Source organism: Saxophila tyrrhenica (genome assembly GCF_035928015.1).
Source record: "Saxophila tyrrhenica strain CCFEE 5935 chromosome Unknown scaffold_7, whole genome shotgun sequence".
Classification (NCBI taxonomy): Eukaryota; Fungi; Ascomycota; class Dothideomycetes; order Mycosphaerellales; family Extremaceae; genus Saxophila; species Saxophila tyrrhenica.
In genome coordinates this window covers 188656-207214 of record NW_027041739.1, presented here as the reverse complement: position 1 = coordinate 207214, position 18559 = coordinate 188656, and the positions used below count along the sequence as shown (strand labels likewise).

The following is an 18559-nucleotide window of genomic DNA, read 5'->3' as shown; positions in this document are numbered from 1 at the left end:
GAGCATGGGACTGGCACAACCTCGCTCTCTGACGGCGAGGGTCTATTGTCTTATGAGGGCAAGGGCAAGGAGCCAGCTCGCGACCTTTGAGTCAATGCATCCCCGAATCCTTGAATTTGGTTGCTTTGCACTAAGCGAGATAGTCTTGCTGGGAACATATGGACAACTTTGACAGTACTTGTACCTTATTTCCCTTGCTGGCGTGCACAGTCGGCACATCACCTTGTAGTGAATTCTTGATTGAACGCAGAACTCGAATGACGGACCAGTGTACCAAGGTTCACGGTAGACTCGTAATTGCTAAAGCTCTCCATGGTACTTAGCTGCAATCAATGTTCATATCTTATTGCTCGAGTTGATGTTGAAGGCTTACGTAATCCATTTGACCTGTACATGTACTTTGCTTTCACAACTTCAGCCCTTCTCTATCAGACTCTCATCCATCAATGCTCTATCCATATCTACATGGCTCATCAGGTGCAATCCTGATCGAGACCCTTCCTTGCGATCCAAAGGTTGCAAAGCATCAGGGCGACAGTTCTCAAGTCATGGGTGGTCTTACTTGCTCAAAAGGGACCCGTGCGAGAGTCAGTGGGATCAGCAACATGTCAACGCCTCATTCCACCAATGCGGCCTCCTGGCCTTCACAGTCTGCGACAGCACATATGATAGCGATTGCGGGATAGAGGCGCTGTTTACTGATTCATGGCCAGATAGGTCTTGTGAACCATGCCATCAGCGGTGGGCACCATGTAGCTGACATGTTTGTTCCACGCGACAGGAAGCAGAACATAATATCCCAATCACCCCGGTCGAGTGAGTAAATCGCCAGTCATCAAGCTCTAGCAAGCAATTGCGATACCTATAGAAGCAGCCGGAGAAATCGCTTTGGGAAACAAACTGGTCAACATTAAGCCTTCAGATCGATCGAGACTCCAGCGTATCTCCTACAAAGCACTTCAACTACTTGACGAACACTGCTCACAACGAGGCGAGCCGATTTTGAAGGCCATACGCCAATTAGCCTTCGGTTCAAGACTATGTGCTGGACCTTTTTCAACACATGTCCCAACTGCCGGCAGCTCGAAGACATCCTTGCTGCTGGGGGACAGCGGTATTCGTACGAGTGCCAACCTTTATTTGGCATCCTGAGGCACATCCCAATCTCAGAACCTTTTAGACAGACTTGCCGAGCCTGCGACACCGACAGGTCCGACACACAGCGAACGTTCGACCTAGTCAATCTGGAGCACAGCATCGAACACCACGAAAATCACGTCTGCTGCGCTCAACGGCTGACGTCTCCTCGTGACAATGCTACAACCACCATGTTGTGGCCGAACACCAGCAGTTCTAATACTGCAACGCCAAAGCCAATGTTGAGGTGGCTAGAAGAAGTACCAAGGCTTGACAAGTATATCCCTCACTGGCCAGAGCAGAGTGCGCCGCCTATCCTGTCGTTTCAGCCAAGAGACTGTCACGATGAAGCATGGTCAGGTCCGCTGATGCTTTGTCCAAACCCTGTTCCCCGCGAATGGATCGACTGGTACCACCAAGCGCCTCCTGAGGGTGGTGAGCGTTCCATGAGATACTTAACGGTGCAGAACCGGCATGAATGGGACGATCTAGACACACCGTTGGCATACGAGCCCTGGATGTGCTATTGGTTACGCCAATTGGCTTTGTATGGCCTGTCTACAACCAACAGCAACACGTTCGCCCAAAAGTGGAGAGCGTTCCAAGATAGATACCTTGGCTGGAGAGCAGCTGATGCGCGCAATGTGGGAACGGTTGATACAGGGCGCCCTTCATCCTATATGGGGATTCCAAGCAATTTTTCGTCGACCGAAGAGGCCACCCTCGTGCGCATGAAAGCCGACAATCCTGACGTCATTACCAGGGATATAAACGCGAAGCTACCAACCCCACGAGACACGGCACAGCTATACAACAGATGGCGCTACATAACCAAGGGGGTGAATAAAAAGGTGACTTTATCCCCATCTTTCACGAATCAGCTCCACGAGTCGCCTTTGGCGCCAGCGCAATCATCATTGAGTGCTCGGCCGGTGTGTCATGCCCCTGGCCGACTGCAAGTGGACAGCCGATTAGTAACTCAATCTGGACTGCTCGAGCACCCGACTCCGCTAGGACGTTCGTCGTACTCAGCCAATGGCCAGCATAGCGAAGACTCTAGCCAGACTCAATATGCCTTCCAACAGCAAAACGGTCGCATCACTCTACCACCACTTTCCGACGAGCCACTCCAGCCTGGCATGCTCCGTGTTGGAAACCTACGAGCGCTGCACCGGGCCTCATTTCCGACTCAATCACAGTATGCCATTGCTTCCGCTCCTTTCCCAGGAGCTGCTACCGCCGAAGGTGGGCTTCCGTCACTTCAGCAGGTATTAGAAGACCTTGACGAAAGTCCCGAGCTGCCTGGAGCCGCACCGGTGTCGGACGAGTCGCACGATCATAACCGAGCATCTAGAGGACATCTCACATTTCCACGCGGCGGCGGAAATGCCCGGAGACCATGCCAGGCGTCTTCAGACTCGAGAAACCCTATTACTGGGACTGTACCTAGAACGGACAGGAGTACAAGCGGCACTACCTACGGTGATATCTCAAAACCGCAAGGGCAAGGAGCTAGCGCGTGACCAGTAAGCCAGTGGCCTTGCATATGTTTGTCCCGTCAGATGCGTGGGTTTACCAGGCATTCGGTCCGTGCACTTTCGTCCCATAGTGGCGACAGCGGGCATTAAGGTATGCAGGTAACTTTCCGAGGTCTGTGTGCGTCCCGCGGTAGGAGAATATCTTTTTTTTCACTCTCTTTGTCAAGTTGGGATCCTCCTGTATCTTACATTCCATGAGACGGATGTAGCCGTGGCTGCGATTGTTGGCGTAGGTCCCAGGTCCCAGCCAAGAATTCCATCTACTTCCGCACTCTCTTCACTTCTACCTTTGCAGCTTTCATTCCAACAATTAAAGTCGCATATTCGCGGACATATGTATTCAGAGCGCGGCTACAGCGCTACAGCGCCGATGCGGCGATGCGGCGATCCCGTATCATGGTATCATAGGCGACCAGTTGGTGGCCCTATTCCGCGGGCGGCTGTTGGCTGAGATACCCTCGCTTTGACAGCCATTCCGTATCTCTATGGCATGATGGAGTCATGACACACTCGCACAATCGAGCACAAAACACCACCACCACCAACAGTCAATTCTGGTTCACAGGCACTCCTTAGTGGCCGCGGAAGCAGCTTCTACACTCAGCGGAATGACCAAGATAGACAGGTCCCGGCAGAGGTGATTGATCTTACCCCTCCTGCAGTACTAAATCATGGCTTTGACCATGGGGGAAAGAGCCGTTCCGACTCGCACTCACATGAAAGGAGAGGCGGCCAGAGGAGCAGCTATTACACTCAACCTCACAACACATCCGAACGAGCGCCGGCAGAAGTAGTTGATCTTACCTCTCCTGCAATGCCAAACGATGGATTTGAGAATGGGAACAGCGCTTGCCACAGCAACTACGCTCAGACATTGGTTGATCCAGCTGTGCAGGCTCCACTCGCTGCTGGCCCCGATCAGACACAGCTCGCGCGTAACGACCCCAACAATTTGCGAGGGAGCTTTTTCAAAAAGCCAGTGATCCCCGACGCCGCAGCCTTGCGTGAGCTCGTAGCTGCCCCACGGGAGTATGTCACACGAGAGTCTCGGAAAACGAGCGAGGTTCCCAACTATGGGAAATGGTCAACAGAAGAATACGACACACTCGACAGTCTTGACCGCCGGGGGCTGTCTGTTGCTCAGATTTCGGAGATGGATCGATCAGAGAGCAGCATTGTGCGCGCTCGCTCTAGGCGCCGCTCTTTGATCTCGGACGATGCTGACTTTGAACTGTATGTTGCTGTGGATGAGCTTTTAAAGAAGAGATGGTCTTTTGGAGATATTGCAACCCATCTCCAGCGGCCGGAAATGGTTCTGCGCCAGATCCATGCTGCTGGCGCCGAAGCACTAGGCGCCAGTCGCTATTCCAAAAACAAGAAGCAATCAGAATGGGGTGGTCTCCACAAACGATTCCCCGTGGATAAACGCAAGGCTCTGAAACAGAGATTCCTCGAGATGAAGAAACGAGAGGAAGCGTCTTCGATGTTGGGCAATCAAAGTTCTGATCAACGCCAACCACAGGACCTTGACGAGAACCAGGAGCAGGAGGACAGTGTCGCTGCCACCGGTGCGCTGTTCCGCAGTCTGACTACAACCAGCGAAATGCCATCGCAAAGGAGCCTCTACGAGCAGGAACAGAGTCTGCGCGCTTCATTTGATGGAACTCCACGCTCACTGCCACCAAATCGACCCGCTACTCCTTGAGCAGATATACCCACCATCAAGCAGCAATTTTCGAGACAGCAGAAGTATGCGTGCTGCTGATGACTTGCCCCCTACCGGCGAGGGTCGATATCCACTGCCAACTTCTCCGTCGCAAGGCAGGGCGCATGTTACGGCGCAGCAGGTCTCCTCCCCTCTCGACAAACCCACAACTCGGAGCGACAGGTCGATGCCACGAACGACCGCCGGTCTTGCAGCATCGCAGTTGTCACCACAAAGCGCTCAGCCTCCAGCGAAAGGCAACAGGCTCAAGCGAAGGGCGACAGGCAGAAGCGGCGAAAGTGAACTTAGACCCAGGGCTCAAGTAGAGCTATCAGCCCTCCCTGAGTACATGGAGTCGGTAAGCTTCATTCGTGCACGCCATGGTGGCAGATCTTCTGGCGCTGCGTGGTGTCATGAGGACAAGTTCTCTGCGTACGCGGTTCATCCTAAGTAGCTATGGTAGACATACTCGAACTTGAGTGAGGTACTGTGTTCTTATTGTTCAACCAGTCCTGCATTAGATGAGACTAAGCATTGTCTGCAGTGCCATCACGACATATGTACTGCCATAGCATGCCAACACATTCACCCTTGAGCCTGGTTTGAGCGGCATCCCCAGCACAACGCACGGCAGACTCATTCGAGAACGCCTCATGCATACGCCAGAGGCCTCATCGTGTGCACTGGGTGCAGCAAGCAGATTTTGTTTGCGCACATTGCTTTCTGGTCCTTATGTCAGAGTACTGACTCGAGGCGTGCTCAAACATGACAGGTAGAACAATGGAGTATTGAATACCGTCGAGGGCCTCTGCACAGACAGACCGTCAATAGTTTTGGGTAGCCAGCTCTCATATACACCCAGCATTTCACCATCAGCAAGGCCATCGACGGTCTCACAAATCGAAACGACAGCCATCACTTCAGCATGTCGTACCCAGCACATTCGGACCCGACATCACCTAGGCCTGCTCCTCAGCAGCAGCAAGAAACTCTAACGCTTTGTGATGTCGAACCGCAGCCGATAAGGACCGAGTCAAATCGAGAGATGTGCGTCCGAGACCAAGCGTTGCAGCCCGCGAATGAGGACAGCGTATTGTGGACCAACGATCCTGTTCAATCGCTCTGGCCATTCTGCCCTGCCCCCAAGATACCATTGATCTGGAGGCTGTGGTGGTACACGCCTTCCACAGCTGGCGATCTGCAGCCAGACCGTCTTCCAAATGTTAGGAGTCTTAGATTGTACGGGTGGCATGAGTTTGAAGGCCCAATACCCTACGAGTCCCGGCCGTCCTTTTTCTATCGACAATTCAATTTCGTGGGGCGCCTTGACAGGAGTGATAAAACGTTGAACTGGATCTGGGACCAATTCCAACGGTTGTACCCGCCCTGGAGAAGCATCGCGGTTGATGCGCAGCCTTTGTTTCTGGAGACCAAGGGGGATGTGGTAGTAGGACGCTGGACCGCAAATGAGAAGCAACTGTTGATCGAGCTACGGTGGATCCGTGGTGAAGTGTGGAAGTCCATCTCGGAGAAACTTGGTCATGACATGGGTGCCTGTAGACTTCAGTACTACAAGATGGTGCCTCGGTCAAAGGAAGCCGAAGAGCTTGTTAGTTGGAGTGAAGACGACCGGACAGCATTCGAACGCAGCACTCCGATGGAAGAGGACTTCGAGCTCGGTAGTTGGAGCGAAGATGACCGGAGTCACCGGACAGCATTCGGACGCAGCACCTCAGTAAAAGATGACTTTGAGGACACCGATAGGGCCATCCTCGAGGACCTCGGTGAAGAGCCTTGGAGAGAAGGGTATATGTTTGAAGAAGCGAAGTCGTCGGGAGCAGACCATTATGGGTTCGGTAAGTCTAGGAGTAACAGACAGGAAGACCGACCATCGTATCCGCCGTATCTGTCTGATTCTCCTATCGAAGACATGTTTGGCCAGCGTATGGAGACTACGGCCAGTCACTCCGAGGATGACAACCGAAATGGTGGCGAATTGTCGGGTGCTGTAACGTACAGGAACCCGACAAAGAGTAGACTAAGGCTGCTGAACTCTGGTCCACGGCCCAACGCTCCGCGCGGCCCAGCGTCTTGACAAACAGTACCCTCTCCGGCGGCAGCGGAAGAAGCAGGATCTACCCAGACCAGCACTGGGCAGAAGCCTGCACGCTCAGCTCCGCGTCGAATTGGACGAGGACATGGTGGTTGGTGGTGAAGACCAATGGGGAAACTATCGTGAGAGCCGTCTTGAGAAGAAGAGGTGAGGCGAAGTCCATCGTGATGCGTTGACTCCAATGGGCGTGCTGTAGTAGTGGTGCGGAATACTTTTGCACTTTCCCAGCAGTTAGACCATCAGGTAGCTATGTAGCCACATGTATCTCCTTCTTTGCGGTCATTGTGCATGGATGAGCCTCGAGGTATTGATCTTACGCAACTCGAAAAGGTGTACAGCCTGACCGGAGCAAGCATCAGACCTTTCCTCCTCTCTCCCTCCACTTCTTCACCCTCTTCTTCAGGTCGCCTTCACTGCGCTGCATGTAGTTGACCTTCATGTCGCGGGCCATGGCGCCATAATCATCTCCGTGCTTCCGCACCAGTTCCTCAATGAAGGCTATCTCGCCCTCACTCTGCTTCCGCTGGTACTTGGGTGCAGGCCTACTGGCTTCGTCTTCCAATCTCGCCACAACATCGGTCTTTGGTTGAGTGCCGTTCTGTGAAGCAGTCGGATAGACACTCCCGTGCTGATCAAAACTTTCCTCCATGTCGTCGTCCGACTCGGAGTCCAGATCATTCAGTGGATCGTTCAGCGGGTTCGGTCGCTTCTCCTCTCCATCATCCAGAATGCTCAGGATAGCGCCGGTCCTCGGATCCCGCTGAATTTTCGCCTCCCGGACATCTAGCACTTCATTCGCCTTCCTCCGCTTCCCCTCAATACTCAGCGGGTCATCGTGCTTCTCCTCCCCTGGCTTCCTCTCCACGCCGCCGGTTCGCTTGTTCAGCTTCTCCGTGAGGCCTATCCGCTGGTAGTTTTGCGTCAAGGTCAGAGATTGATCCCAGTTCTCAGCGATGATGTGGTTGGAGAGGATCTTCTTCTTCGATTTGGGCTTCTTCCGCACTCTGGGTGTCGAAGAGCGGTTTTTGCGCTTTTGTAGTTCGCGACCCATTTTGACGTTGTGGTTTGAGTGATGGACAGAGATGAGGTCGGGAATATTTCTGTTCGAGAGATGCAGGTACGGCCCAAAGGAGAAAGTCAGCCGAGTACATGGTCCAGCTGACTTCACGTGAAAACAACACCTCCTGAGCATGTGATCGGTGTTAACACTACAAACATGGCTCCAAGACTGCTCAAACTGGCGCCGGTCGCCATACTGCTATCATTGATATGTCTTGCGTATGCTCAAGACCATGCCAAGATCAACAACGCAGCGGTCGACATAGGATCATTGAGCACGCAGGAGATCGAGGATGAACTACAAGTAAGACTACACCACAACGTGCTATGAAGAAAAGAAAGTACTAACGACCGGCCAGCAATGCCCAATCATACAGGCCTTGCACGTCCACAAGCAATCGCACAGCAGCACCACTCCCTCCCTGCTCAGCCAGTCATTCAAGCTGCTGTTCCCCTTCGCTTCGCCAGCGTACAACTCCCTTATGGGATGTCTCTACATCTCTGGCCCACCGAATTTTCTGCTCGCACTCGTCCCAACCGACGTCGACCCAAGCAGTTTGATCATCATGGTCGCGTTCGCCGTGGGCGGCTTATTAGGAGACGTGTTCTTCCACCTCATGCCCGAGATCTTCCTCGGCGAGGTACCCGAAGGCGAAGTCAGAGCTGTGCTGGTAGAGCCGAATAAGAACTTGCTGCTGGGAGTAGCGATCATGGTGGGCTTTGTGACATTCGTAGGGATGGACAAGGGTTTGAGGATTGCGACTGGTGGTGCGGGACATACACACTCACACGATGATGCGTCGTCGAACGGGCAAGCTGTTGGCTCTGAAAAAGCAGCCGCAACGGGCTCGTCGGCCAGCACGGATGGTGAGATACGACAGCGGAAGCAAGCTACGAAGGACGTGGCCTCGACAGTGCCACCGCCGTCGGAGAAGCCGAAGGAGGTCAAGCTTTCAGCGTACCTCAATATTCTGGCAGACTTTACGCACAACATCACCGACGGCTTGGCGCTCTCTTCGTCGTTCTACGCATCTCCGACAATCGGCGCAACGACAACCCTTGCCGTTTTCTGTCATGAGATCCCACACGAAGTTGGCGACTTCGCGTTGCTAATCCAGGGAGGGATGAGCAAGAAAGTCGCCATGGGCTTGCAGTTCGTCACCGCTCTTGGCGCAGTCCTAGGCACGATCATTGGCATCGTCGTGCAAGAGTACGGTGGCGGCGGAGCGGAGGTTGTGGGCAAAGGCATGGGTTTGGCAGGCACCAGCCTCAACTGGGGAGATCTACTGCTGCCATTTACAGCTGGAACTTTCTTGTATGTGGGCACAGTTGGCGTGATACCAGAAATGCTGGAGACAGGGCCGAACAAGATGAAGGAGCTGCGGGCGACGGCGATGCAGTATTTGGCTATGGCTGCTGGAGCTGGTATCATGCTTGGGATATCTTGGGACTGAGATGTGGCCAATTGACCGAGTAGACTCAACTTCTGGTCTTCGTGCCGGCATCACAACAGTCTCGCCGCCAGGCTCATCTTGTCCTATCCAGTCTTGAACAATCTACGCCTATCTTCTGTGGGTCTTTTACTTTTCGTTGACAAGCCCGGAAGCCCTCACCCTATACCAATCCGATTCCTACGACAACGACCTTCATGAGACCAGCAGCGAGCCCTGGAAGCAATTCCTGATGCCTGCCGCTGATCGGCATGTCGTTGTTCCGATTCTGCATAATCGCTTGCTGATCTCGAAGCGGTTATCGCATCCTCCCAACTCAACCCAACAAGACCAAACATCAAAAAGCTTTCCCAGTCGTATTTCTTCTCAATCAACCTCTTGGCGCATCAATCGATATGAGAAACATAACAGACGTTGACGCTGCCGGCGGCGTACTCCGAAGATCACAGATCAAGCCGGTATATGATGCGACTGTGCCGTACTGGCGAACAGAACTGCACCCGATTGATGACCATCGCTCGACAGAAGAGCTACCGGAAGAATGCGACATTGCGATCATTGGCGCTGGTTTCTCTGGCGTTGCGACGGCTTATCATTTGGACAAGCTACATGATGGTAAGGAGAGACCGTCAATCGTTATGCTGGAGGCGAGACGAGTGTGTGAGGGTGCTACTGGGCGGAATGGAGTGAGTGACCTTCCTTCCTCGAAAGTACCGAACTTCTGTTGCTGAGGATATTTGTAGGGCCACGTCAAGATGAAGACAGCGACAGTGCATGGGCTCATCGAGAAGTTCGGTACAGAGCTAGCCATGGAAGTGCGCGATCTCGTCATGGCTCAGAACTACGCCTTGAAGGACGCCGTTGAGACGGAGAATCTGGACTGCGAGTTCGAACTCCGACGAAGCTACGATGTTTACATTGACGAGGACGAAGCTGAGAAGGCGAAGAAGGACTTCCTGGCCAACCTCAAGGCGGGAGCGAGGTGGACGAGGGATGTCGATATGATCGAGGGCAAGAACATCGAGCAGGTAAGCCTCCCATCCCCGTCACTGCTCAGCGGACCTGACAGGGTAGGTCACATCAATTAAAGGCGCCAAACTCGCCCTGAGCGTCCCAATCTGCTCCCTCTGGCCCTACAAATTCGTCTCCCAGATCCTCGCCCGCCTCGTCGAGCGCAAAGCAGTGAACCTCCAAACCAATACCCCTGTCACCAGCGTCGACTCCACCTCCCCTCGCCACCCCAGCGCCAGCATCATCCACACCCCCCGCGGCACGCTAAAAGCCAAAAAACTCATCTTCGCCACCAACGCCTACACCGCCGGCATCTGCCCCTCCTACCACGAAACCATCACCCCCGTCCGCGGAACCGCTTCCCACCTCGTACCCTCGAACCTGATCTCGCCGCATCTAAGTCACACCTACAACATCAACTACGCCCGTCCTTCACCCACCAGCAAATCCCGCGTCGACTACCTCAATCCCCGCCCCGACGGCTCCATCGTCGTCGGCGGCGGAAATTGGACTTACAGCAATTCGTTGTCGAAATGGTACGACAACTTCGACGACAGCACGCAGCTCTCCGAAGCGCGCCCGCATTTCGACAGCCTGATGCAGCGACACTTCAAAGGCTGGGAGGAGAGCGGGGCGGGGGTGGAAAGGGTGTGGACGGGGATCCAGGGGTATACGCCTGATGGGCTCGCGCACGTGGGGGAGGTGCCGGGGAAGGAGGGGAGGCAGTGGATTTTGGCGGGGTTTAACGGGGGTGGGAACGCGTTTATTTGGTTGACGGCGAAGGGGGTGGTGGAGATGGTTGCGAATGGGAAGGACTTCGAGGACACGGGCTTGCCGAAGTTGTTCAAGACGACGGAGGAGCGGTTGAGGCAGCGGATGGAGTGAACGGGAAGGGAGGTGTGGTGGAAGGAGCGTAAGCCGTGGTCGGGTCGTTATGTAGATTACAGATCTTTCTATTCTTCGTCTATAACTTTTTTGGTCTCTCCCACAATGTACAACCACCACCCCGTTGACTCCGATATTCTGTCAATTCCAATGCAGCCTTAGCTATGCATAAGATACCACCTCAAAAATTCTCCAGTAGAATCGAAGAGTCTACGGGCAATCAAGCGGGAACTTGGTCGCAGTGTCTCCGTTAACAAGCGAAAACGACAGCTCTGTCTGCGCCGAGTTGGAGTCGTAGAGCGTGTACCACCACACGTTGCGCCTGCCGAACAAGCTGCAGCCGACCTGGCGCCAGTACTTCTGCTGGTTCCTGGTCGAGGCGACTGCGGCGTTGGACTTGGGTCCGCGGGATGGCCAGCCGGTCTCGGTGACCCAGACGGGCTTGCCTTTGGCGGCGCTCTCCGTGTGGGAGAGGCCTTCGTTGAAGAGGTTCTTGCCTTGGCCGATGGGGTTGTTCTTGGTGGTCTCGAAGTAAGGGAAGCTGTTGTGGCCGAGCCAGTCGACTGCGTTGACGACCTAAAACTAAAGCATTAGCACTGTTTCGACTTGCTCTGTGAGGCGGTAATGGTACTCACAGGAACGTTCTCAGGCAACTCCCACGCGGTCCAAGTGTCCACGTGTCCGATCCTGACACCTTCCAACGCGGTGCCCTTCATCGCCTGTCGAACCTGCTTGATGTATTTCACAACAGCGGCAGCATCGGCGCCCACACCCGCGTTGTTCGCCACGCCCTGGGGCGAGCTGCGGTACAAGTCCTCGCTTCCAACAGAGATGCCGACGACCTTCTGCTTCATCTGCGGGCCCCAGTTGTTGACCGCCTGCTTCAAAGCTGCAACCTCCTGGTTGACGGTGTCTTGTCCCGCGGAAGCCCAAACACCAAGCAGCAGGTTGGTGTTGGTGTCGAGAGCGGCCTTGATGGCCTCGATGGGTGCATTCTGAGAGCCGCACTGAACGGAAGTGTAGAGGCGTGCGGAGGTGAAGCCAGGCTCAGCGAGACCCTGTGCACGAGTGTACATGCGGTGGAAGTCCTCGTACTTGCGGCACGAGCCATCGGCGTTCGTGGCACCGTAGTTGAAGCCTTGCTGGATGGCGGAGGCAGTGGCCGCAAGGGCGAGGAGGGGTGTGAAGGAGCGCATGATGATAATGTTGATGGAGGATTGAAGATGGAGCGAGAAGGAAGAGATGGAGAAGAAAATGGAGAAGTATTTAGATGCATAGATGTTGAGCTCATCACTTACGTATGGCACTTGGCTCGCCCCTGCCAAGGGGGTATTTTGGGATAGCCAGTCTTGGTCGACCTCTCTTTAACATTTTTCTGTCCTTCTCCGTCGACACGCTCTCCGCTCGCATTCAAGACGCCGATGATGTTGTGTCGCGAAGAGTCGACGGTGTTGCCCAGACCTTCCTGCCCGTCATTTAATAGACGACGCTAAAAACAACGTTCAGAACAACCATAACGCGCCAAGCGAGGCTTGAAGCGGATCACCGGCCGATCTCCCGGGTCGCTGCCCCTCATGTTGAGCAACACCACCAACACCCATCCTTTGTACGTCCAAAACAGTCCTCATCTCGACTTCGGCCGCTGCAGACATGCTCCAACTCCCCGTTATGGCGAAGCTTGACGCCGCTAAAACATCAGCACCCCATCCTTTGCTGGCTGTTAGGATGCATCAGGACTGGCGTGTTGCTCGGAGATAGCACGATCCGGTTGGAGCTTAAAACTCCCTAGACCGCACACCATGGACCGAAGGGAGGAGGTCGACTGACCGCTGCCGACGGTAGGTATTGCATGAGGTCTGCCGCTCCTTGCTTGCTTTTTCCGTCTTTACCACCTTTCACTTCCTCCATTCCGTCTAACATTCTCCTCCACTCTACCGCGACCATTCTACCCCGCTGCATTCTCAGCCGCGCCGCAGCAGCCCCAGTCCGGTCGCGACAACACTTCCACCGCGCCATCAGCACCTCTGCGCGCAGCTTCAGCGCTCGCAAGATGTCCCCGGACCACCCCTCCCCGGCAGCAGGCAGCGGCGACGACCTCCTCCATCGCATCCCCAGCGCCCTCAATGCCCCTCCCATGCTTACCCAACCCGGTGTCGAAGAGCTCCAGGCACCCACCACAGTTCCACCATTGAGAGACTTTCCACAAGCAACTTTCACCCGCTACCGCTTGGACGCCCAAAAGCGCCGCCGACCACAATGCATCGCCCACCGCGGCTACCGCGCCAAATACGCCGAGAACAGCATGCGCGCGTTCCGAGGCGCCATATCCACCGGCGCGCACGCGCTAGAAACGGACGTGCATGTGACGAAAGATGAGGTAGTGGTCCTGAGCCACGATCCCAGCTTAAAGCGATGCTTCGGCGTTGATCGCAAGATCAAAGACTGCACCTGGGACGAGATAAGCAAGATGCGGACGGTGGGTGGTGGACAGGGGGATAAAGCGAAGGCGAAAGCTGGGATCAGGACGGAAGGGGAGGCGATGGCGCGGTTGCAGGACTTGTTGGAGTACTTGGCGCAGCCCGGTTTGGAGGAGGTGTGGGTGATGTTGGATATTAAGCTGAGCAATTCGGCGGAGCAGATTATGCGATTACTCGGGTCGACGATCGCGGCTGTCCCGCCTGCGCAGGGTGGGAAGAGGTGGGAGGAGAGGATCGTGATGGGGATTTGGGCCGCAAAATTCTTGCCGCTTGCTCTTGAGCATTGTCCTGGATTCCCAGTCAGCAATATCGGCTTCTCGGTGTCGTATGCGCGGCATTTCCTGGAGATCCCGAATGTGAGCTTTAACATGCTGTTGCCGATGCTTATCGCACCTGGAGGGAGACGGTTTTTGCGTGACGCCAGAAAGGAAGGGTGGGAGGTGTATGCATGGACGGTCAACGAGAGGACGAAGATGGAGTGGTGTATACGACGGCAGCTTGATGGGGTTATCACGGATGATGTCGCCAAGTTTCTGGATGTTTGCGAACGGTTCGATGAGACGACCCCAGAAAACTGGATGCCGGTTGGAGCCCTGGGGTATTTGGATATCATGAGGGTGTATCTTTGGGTGAGCGTCATGGCATGGCTGTACCGGAGGATGTTCAGACCGGTGGCAAGCAGGGCGTTGATTGAGAGGCGGGAGTAGGAAGACTTCCAGGGGGCGAGAAAGAAGTGATGAGTGAGGCTGGAAGGATTAGAAGATTGATGGCAGATAGATGCTGGCACATGGCTTCCTCGCGGAGTCAGCTTCTCGCGAAGCAATCTGATACCTCATCGCGTTCGACTATGGCCTCTTATTGGCGTAAGGTACTACCACGTTCCCATCCTAGCGATGGGTAGGAGTCCCGAAGGTATTTCGATCATGTGAAAATGTGCTTCATACTCTGCCGTCGCGAGACTTGCGCGTGGGACGGACCCCACCTCGCGTCACCCCGCGACTTCAACCACATGCTCTTTTGATTGACCACACCACACATGTCTTGAGCCACTCGTGAAGATGCCGCGGTTAGTAACGATACGTCTCAGCCATGACACTCATACTAACAATCCTCCAGAGAGATCATCACCCTCCAAGCCGGCCAATGCGGCAACAGCGGTACACACCCCCCCACCCCCTCCTACATACCATACTAATCCACCCCAGTCGGCTCCCAATTCTGGCAACAGCTCTGCCTCGAACATGGCATCAATAGCGACGGCCACCTCGAGCCCTTCGCGACAGAAGGCGGCGACCGCAAAGACGTCTTCTTCTACCAGTCCGACGACACGCGCTACATCCCGCGCGCCATCCTTCTAGACCTCGAACCGCGGGTGTTAGATGGAATTAAGTCAGGGCCGTACAAAAATATCTACAATCCGGAGAACTTCTATGTGCACAAGGGCGGGACGGGGGCGGGGAATAATTGGGCGGCCGGGTATGCGATGGGCGGGCAGGTGGAGGAGGAGGTGTTGGATATGATTGAGCGGGAGGCGGATGGAAGTGATAGTTTGGAGGTAAGAATCCTATTCATGAAGGTAGGAAAGAGGAGAGAAGCTGATGTACAGAGGCAGGGCTTCATGCTGCTCCATTCAATTTCTGGCGGTACTGGCTCTGGACTCGGATCTTTCTTCCTGGAGCGGCTCAACGACCGCTTCCCGAAGAAGCTGATACAGACATACTCCGTCTTCGAAGACTCGCAGAACGCTGGAAACGTGGTGGTGCATCCCTACAACTCCCTACTTGCGCTTCGACGACTGACACAAAATGCCGACTCCGTGGTCGTTCTCGACAACGGCGCCCTTGCCCGCATGGCGGCCGATACCCTTCACATTCAAGAACCGTCCTTCCAGCAAACGAACCGCCTTGTTAGTACTGTGATGTCCGCGTCCACCAATACATTGCGATATCCGGGATACATGCACAATGACTTGGTCGGCATTGTGGCCAGCCTCATCCCCACGCCGCGTTGTCACTTCCTGCAGACGAGCTATACGCCTTTTACGGGAGACAATGTCGAGGCGGCGAAAACCGTGCGCAAGACAACTGTCCTGGACGTGATGAGAAGATTACTACAGCCGAAGAACCAGATGGTGTCTACGAAGCCAAGCAAAACGAGCTGCTATATCTCGATTCTCAACATCATCATGGGCGAAGCTGACCCTACAGACGTAATCGTCCATCCCCATCTCGTCATCCTTTACCCACTAATGTGAATGAATAGGTCCACAAATCCCTCCTCCGGATCCGCGAACGCAACCTCGCAAACTTCATCCCCTGGGGCCCCGCATCCATCCAAGTTGCCCTCACCCGCACATCCCCCTACCTCCACCCGCCCTACTCCTCTCGCACCCCACCGCGGGTCTCCGGCCTCATGTTGGCGAACCACACCGGCATCGCCACGCTCTTCAAACGCACCATTTTCCAGTACGAGCGATTGCGGAAGCGGAACGCTTTTCTTGAGCAGTATAAACGGGAAGAGCCTTTCCGCGATGGTTTGGGGGAGTTTGATGAGGCGAGGGAGGTGGTGGGGGAGCTGGTGAGGGAGTATGAGGAGGCGGAGAGAGCGGATTATTTGAACCCGGGGAAGGGTGAGGAGGCGGAGGCGGGTGCGGATGGGAGGACGGATGGTGTTACTGGGAGATGAGCGTGCATGTTCGGCCCTCCGATTGGGGATCTGGCGTTGGAATGGTGTTGGTGTGTGGTTGAAGATGTATGCCGGGCAGCGCTGGCGTTTGGTGTGGCGTTTCGAAAGCGGACTGGAGGCGAAGGTATGCCGCCGCGTTAACGATATCCAAGGACCGCTAACAATGTTTTTCCTGCTCTCCTCCCTTTCTTGCGTCTGCTCAAGCATCTCTCCCGTCACCGTCTCTGCTTCTTCTCCTCTTCCGCTTTTCCTTCGGCTTCTTCGTCCGGATCTTAATCCTTGGCATTCGACCGCTCTCGAAATAGATGCTGATGCGCACGACCATTGTTGGATGGTCCTTTGGACCGAGTGTTAGGCGTAGGGAGAGCGAGGATGGGTTGTATGTATCGGAGAAGTGGACGTGGCGAACATTTGCGTCGGGCTGGGAGGGGTGGGGGAAGTTGGTGGTGTTTGTCGGCGACATTTTCGCGTTGTGTCGGGTTGACGAGATCGTGAGTGGTGACACGGAGGATGAGATAGACGCGAAGACGAGCGAGGAGGAAAGACGGGATAGGAAGAAAGCATGGTGGATGCGTAGTGATTGCACGGGTTCAGAATGAGTGACGGCGGCAGGTGAGTACTTGTTCTTTCTCGTGTTTTAGGAGATGCAAAGATTGACTTTGCCTCGAGTCTGATGGACTGGTCATGCAGGCTGTCACATGCGAGACATTTCGTCGCAGGTACACCATCACCCGAGACAACCCATCACATGACCCTCGCCAAACCTTAATACACTCCCACACTCACCAACCCACCTCGACCATCCCGCTCCCCTCGTCCTCCCAAAAGGTTCCTGTCGTATACGTACCCTCCTCCGCCACCGCCAGCTCAGCTGCCGCTTTCCCGCCGTCCACCGGATCTTTCTTCCCGATGAAGCCGTTCAGAGCTGTTTTGCAATGTCCCGGGCTGACGGCGTAGAACGCCACGTCCGGATGCTGTCGCGAGAGGAGGAGAGTGAGGAAATTGAGCGCGGCTTTGGAGGTTGAGTAGGGCGGACTGGGATGTGTTGTCTCCTTGGTTGCTAGGGCGCGGCTCTGTACGATGGGTTAGTTGGCGGTTCGCGAAGGAATAGGGGAGAAGAGACGTACGAAGGACCCGCGGGCAGAGGAGACGTTGATCACGCGCGGACTTGCTGATTGACGGAGTAACGGCAGGAAGCAAGCGGTTGCGACGCGGATCGAAGTGACGTTCGTTTCGAGGTTCGTGGACCAGGCTGCGCGGAGGGCGGAGGGGTCGGATAATAGGGAGGCCCGTTCGCGGAGGGCGATGCCTGCGTTGTTTATCAGGACTGGGACGCCGTCAGCCTGGCTCTGGCAAAGGGGAAACGGCGCTGGACCGACCATCCAGCCGTCCGAACTTCTGCTCGACTTCCGCGACGGCTGCTTGGATACTGGCGTCGTCCGTGATATCTATTTCAACGGCATAGAAAGGGTTCGTGAAGCCTTTGGCTTGCAGGTCGGCTATGGCTTCTTCGGCCTTGGTCTTGGAACGAGAGGTGAGGATGAGGGTGGTGCTGTTGGAGCGGACGGCGATGGCTTGGATGATGCCAAGGCCTATGCCAAGGCCTATGCCTTTGTTGCTGCCGGTCACGAGGATGGTTCTGGAGGTCATGTCGAGGGCTTTGGTGGTTGAATGAATAAGAAGCTCATCGAGCAGATGCTTTGATCCATGGGGGCTGCATGGCTCGTCTTATATACACGCTTCATGCTGCTGCTGATCGGGGAGGTACGCCATATCTCCGACACTGTTTTGCGAGCCATTGGGAGCTGTATGCCATAGCTGAGGAGTAGTATCGAGCATGTCAACGGTCGCTGTACTGCTCGACAAGGCTGAGGTCGGACGCCGGGGTTAAGCACTCCGCTAGCGGCATCGCCAGAATAGGCAGTTGTGAGAACACGAGCAGGCCAGTAGGAGGTCGAGTCTTCTCCGAGCCAACACGTGAGCTGTGTTTTTCAGAGCCGTGCGTAAGTGACCCCAAAACATTGAGATTTTCCCGACAGTGAGGCTCTGTAGACAGTAGGGAAGGCGGATGTAAACATTGCGACAATCGATTAAAAGATAGATATCTCCCCCCCTCTCCCAGAGCAAGAAATCCGCTACTAGGTCCCAAACGCCATCGCTGCCCATCCTTCATCAACCAGCTCCCAGGTTCACCCTCGGCATGCCGCGATTGCAGAACTTCAAACCCTCACAACACCTCATCACACCCTCACAATGACGTTCCTCACCCTCCTTGGCCTCCTCACGGGTCTCGGTCTTCGCGGCTACACGCACCTTCCCGTCAGCACCAACGTCCAGATTTGGGTAGATGGAGATGACGGCGTACATACCCCCCGACCCTACTTGAAGCAGCTAAACCTGCCCAGACTAAACCTCCACGGCGAGCGGCGCACGCCGTGGCGGTCGGCTGTTACGCCTGTGCCTTTTTTCCAACATAAATATCAGCATACGTGCATGGG

At 55.0% G+C, this 18559-nt stretch overlaps 10 protein-coding genes across 10 annotated transcripts; 7 read left to right on the top strand and 3 right to left on the bottom strand.

Annotated features, from left to right (window-relative positions):
* Positions 1–1328: 1328 nt before the first annotated feature.
* Positions 1329–2660, top strand: LTR77_004759 (uncharacterized protein; the record flags this gene model as incomplete). The annotated part of the gene is made up of 2 exons (XM_064802011.1): positions 1329–1976; positions 2019–2660. The coding sequence occupies 2 exons, from the start codon at positions 1329–1331 to the stop codon at positions 2658–2660; spliced, it is 1290 nt and encodes a 429-aa protein (XP_064659372.1).
* A 686-nt stretch (positions 2661–3346) lies between these two features.
* LTR77_004758 (uncharacterized protein) lies at positions 3347–4380 on the top strand (the record flags this gene model as incomplete). The annotated part of the gene is made up of 2 exons (XM_064802010.1): positions 3347–3465; positions 3522–4380. The coding sequence occupies 2 exons, from the start codon at positions 3347–3349 to the stop codon at positions 4378–4380; spliced, it is 978 nt and encodes a 325-aa protein (XP_064659371.1).
* A 925-nt stretch (positions 4381–5305) lies between these two features.
* LTR77_004757 (uncharacterized protein) lies at positions 5306–6475 on the top strand (the record flags this gene model as incomplete). The annotated part of the gene is made up of 1 exon (XM_064802009.1): positions 5306–6475. The coding sequence occupies one exon, from the start codon at positions 5306–5308 to the stop codon at positions 6473–6475; it is 1170 nt and encodes a 389-aa protein (XP_064659370.1).
* A 373-nt stretch (positions 6476–6848) lies between these two features.
* nop16 (Ribosome biogenesis protein Nop16) lies at positions 6849–7544 on the bottom strand (the record flags this gene model as incomplete). The annotated part of the gene is made up of 1 exon (XM_064802008.1): positions 6849–7544. The coding sequence occupies one exon, from the start codon at positions 7542–7544 to the stop codon at positions 6849–6851; it is 696 nt and encodes a 231-aa protein (XP_064659369.1).
* A 165-nt stretch (positions 7545–7709) lies between these two features.
* On the top strand, positions 7710–9006 carry LTR77_004755 (uncharacterized protein; the record flags this gene model as incomplete). Its single annotated transcript, XM_064802007.1, has 2 exons — positions 7710–7856; positions 7912–9006. 2 exons carry the CDS (start codon positions 7710–7712, stop codon positions 9004–9006), a joined length of 1242 nt encoding a protein of 413 aa, XP_064659368.1.
* A 392-nt stretch (positions 9007–9398) lies between these two features.
* LTR77_004754 (uncharacterized protein) lies at positions 9399–10899 on the top strand (the record flags this gene model as incomplete). The annotated part of the gene is made up of 3 exons (XM_064802006.1): positions 9399–9689; positions 9747–10031; positions 10078–10899. The coding sequence occupies 3 exons, from the start codon at positions 9399–9401 to the stop codon at positions 10897–10899; spliced, it is 1398 nt and encodes a 465-aa protein (XP_064659367.1).
* Positions 10900–11109: 210 nt separating this feature from the next.
* LTR77_004753 (uncharacterized protein) lies at positions 11110–12095 on the bottom strand (the record flags this gene model as incomplete). Its single annotated transcript, XM_064802005.1, has 2 exons — positions 11110–11475; positions 11535–12095. 2 exons carry the CDS (start codon positions 12093–12095, stop codon positions 11110–11112), a joined length of 927 nt encoding a protein of 308 aa, XP_064659366.1.
* An 854-nt stretch (positions 12096–12949) lies between these two features.
* LTR77_004752 (uncharacterized protein) lies at positions 12950–14083 on the top strand (the record flags this gene model as incomplete). The annotated part of the gene is made up of 1 exon (XM_064802004.1): positions 12950–14083. The coding sequence occupies one exon, from the start codon at positions 12950–12952 to the stop codon at positions 14081–14083; it is 1134 nt and encodes a 377-aa protein (XP_064659365.1).
* A 351-nt stretch (positions 14084–14434) lies between these two features.
* TUB4 (gamma-tubulin) lies at positions 14435–16061 on the top strand (the record flags this gene model as incomplete). Its single annotated transcript, XM_064802003.1, has 5 exons — positions 14435–14442; positions 14493–14533; positions 14582–14931; positions 14983–15585; positions 15639–16061. 5 exons carry the CDS (start codon positions 14435–14437, stop codon positions 16059–16061), a joined length of 1425 nt encoding a protein of 474 aa, XP_064659364.1.
* A 782-nt stretch (positions 16062–16843) lies between these two features.
* LTR77_004750 (uncharacterized protein) lies at positions 16844–17711 on the bottom strand (the record flags this gene model as incomplete). The annotated part of the gene is made up of 3 exons (XM_064802002.1): positions 16844–17134; positions 17189–17388; positions 17441–17711. The coding sequence occupies 3 exons, from the start codon at positions 17709–17711 to the stop codon at positions 16844–16846; spliced, it is 762 nt and encodes a 253-aa protein (XP_064659363.1).
* Positions 17712–18559: the final 848 nt, after the last annotated feature.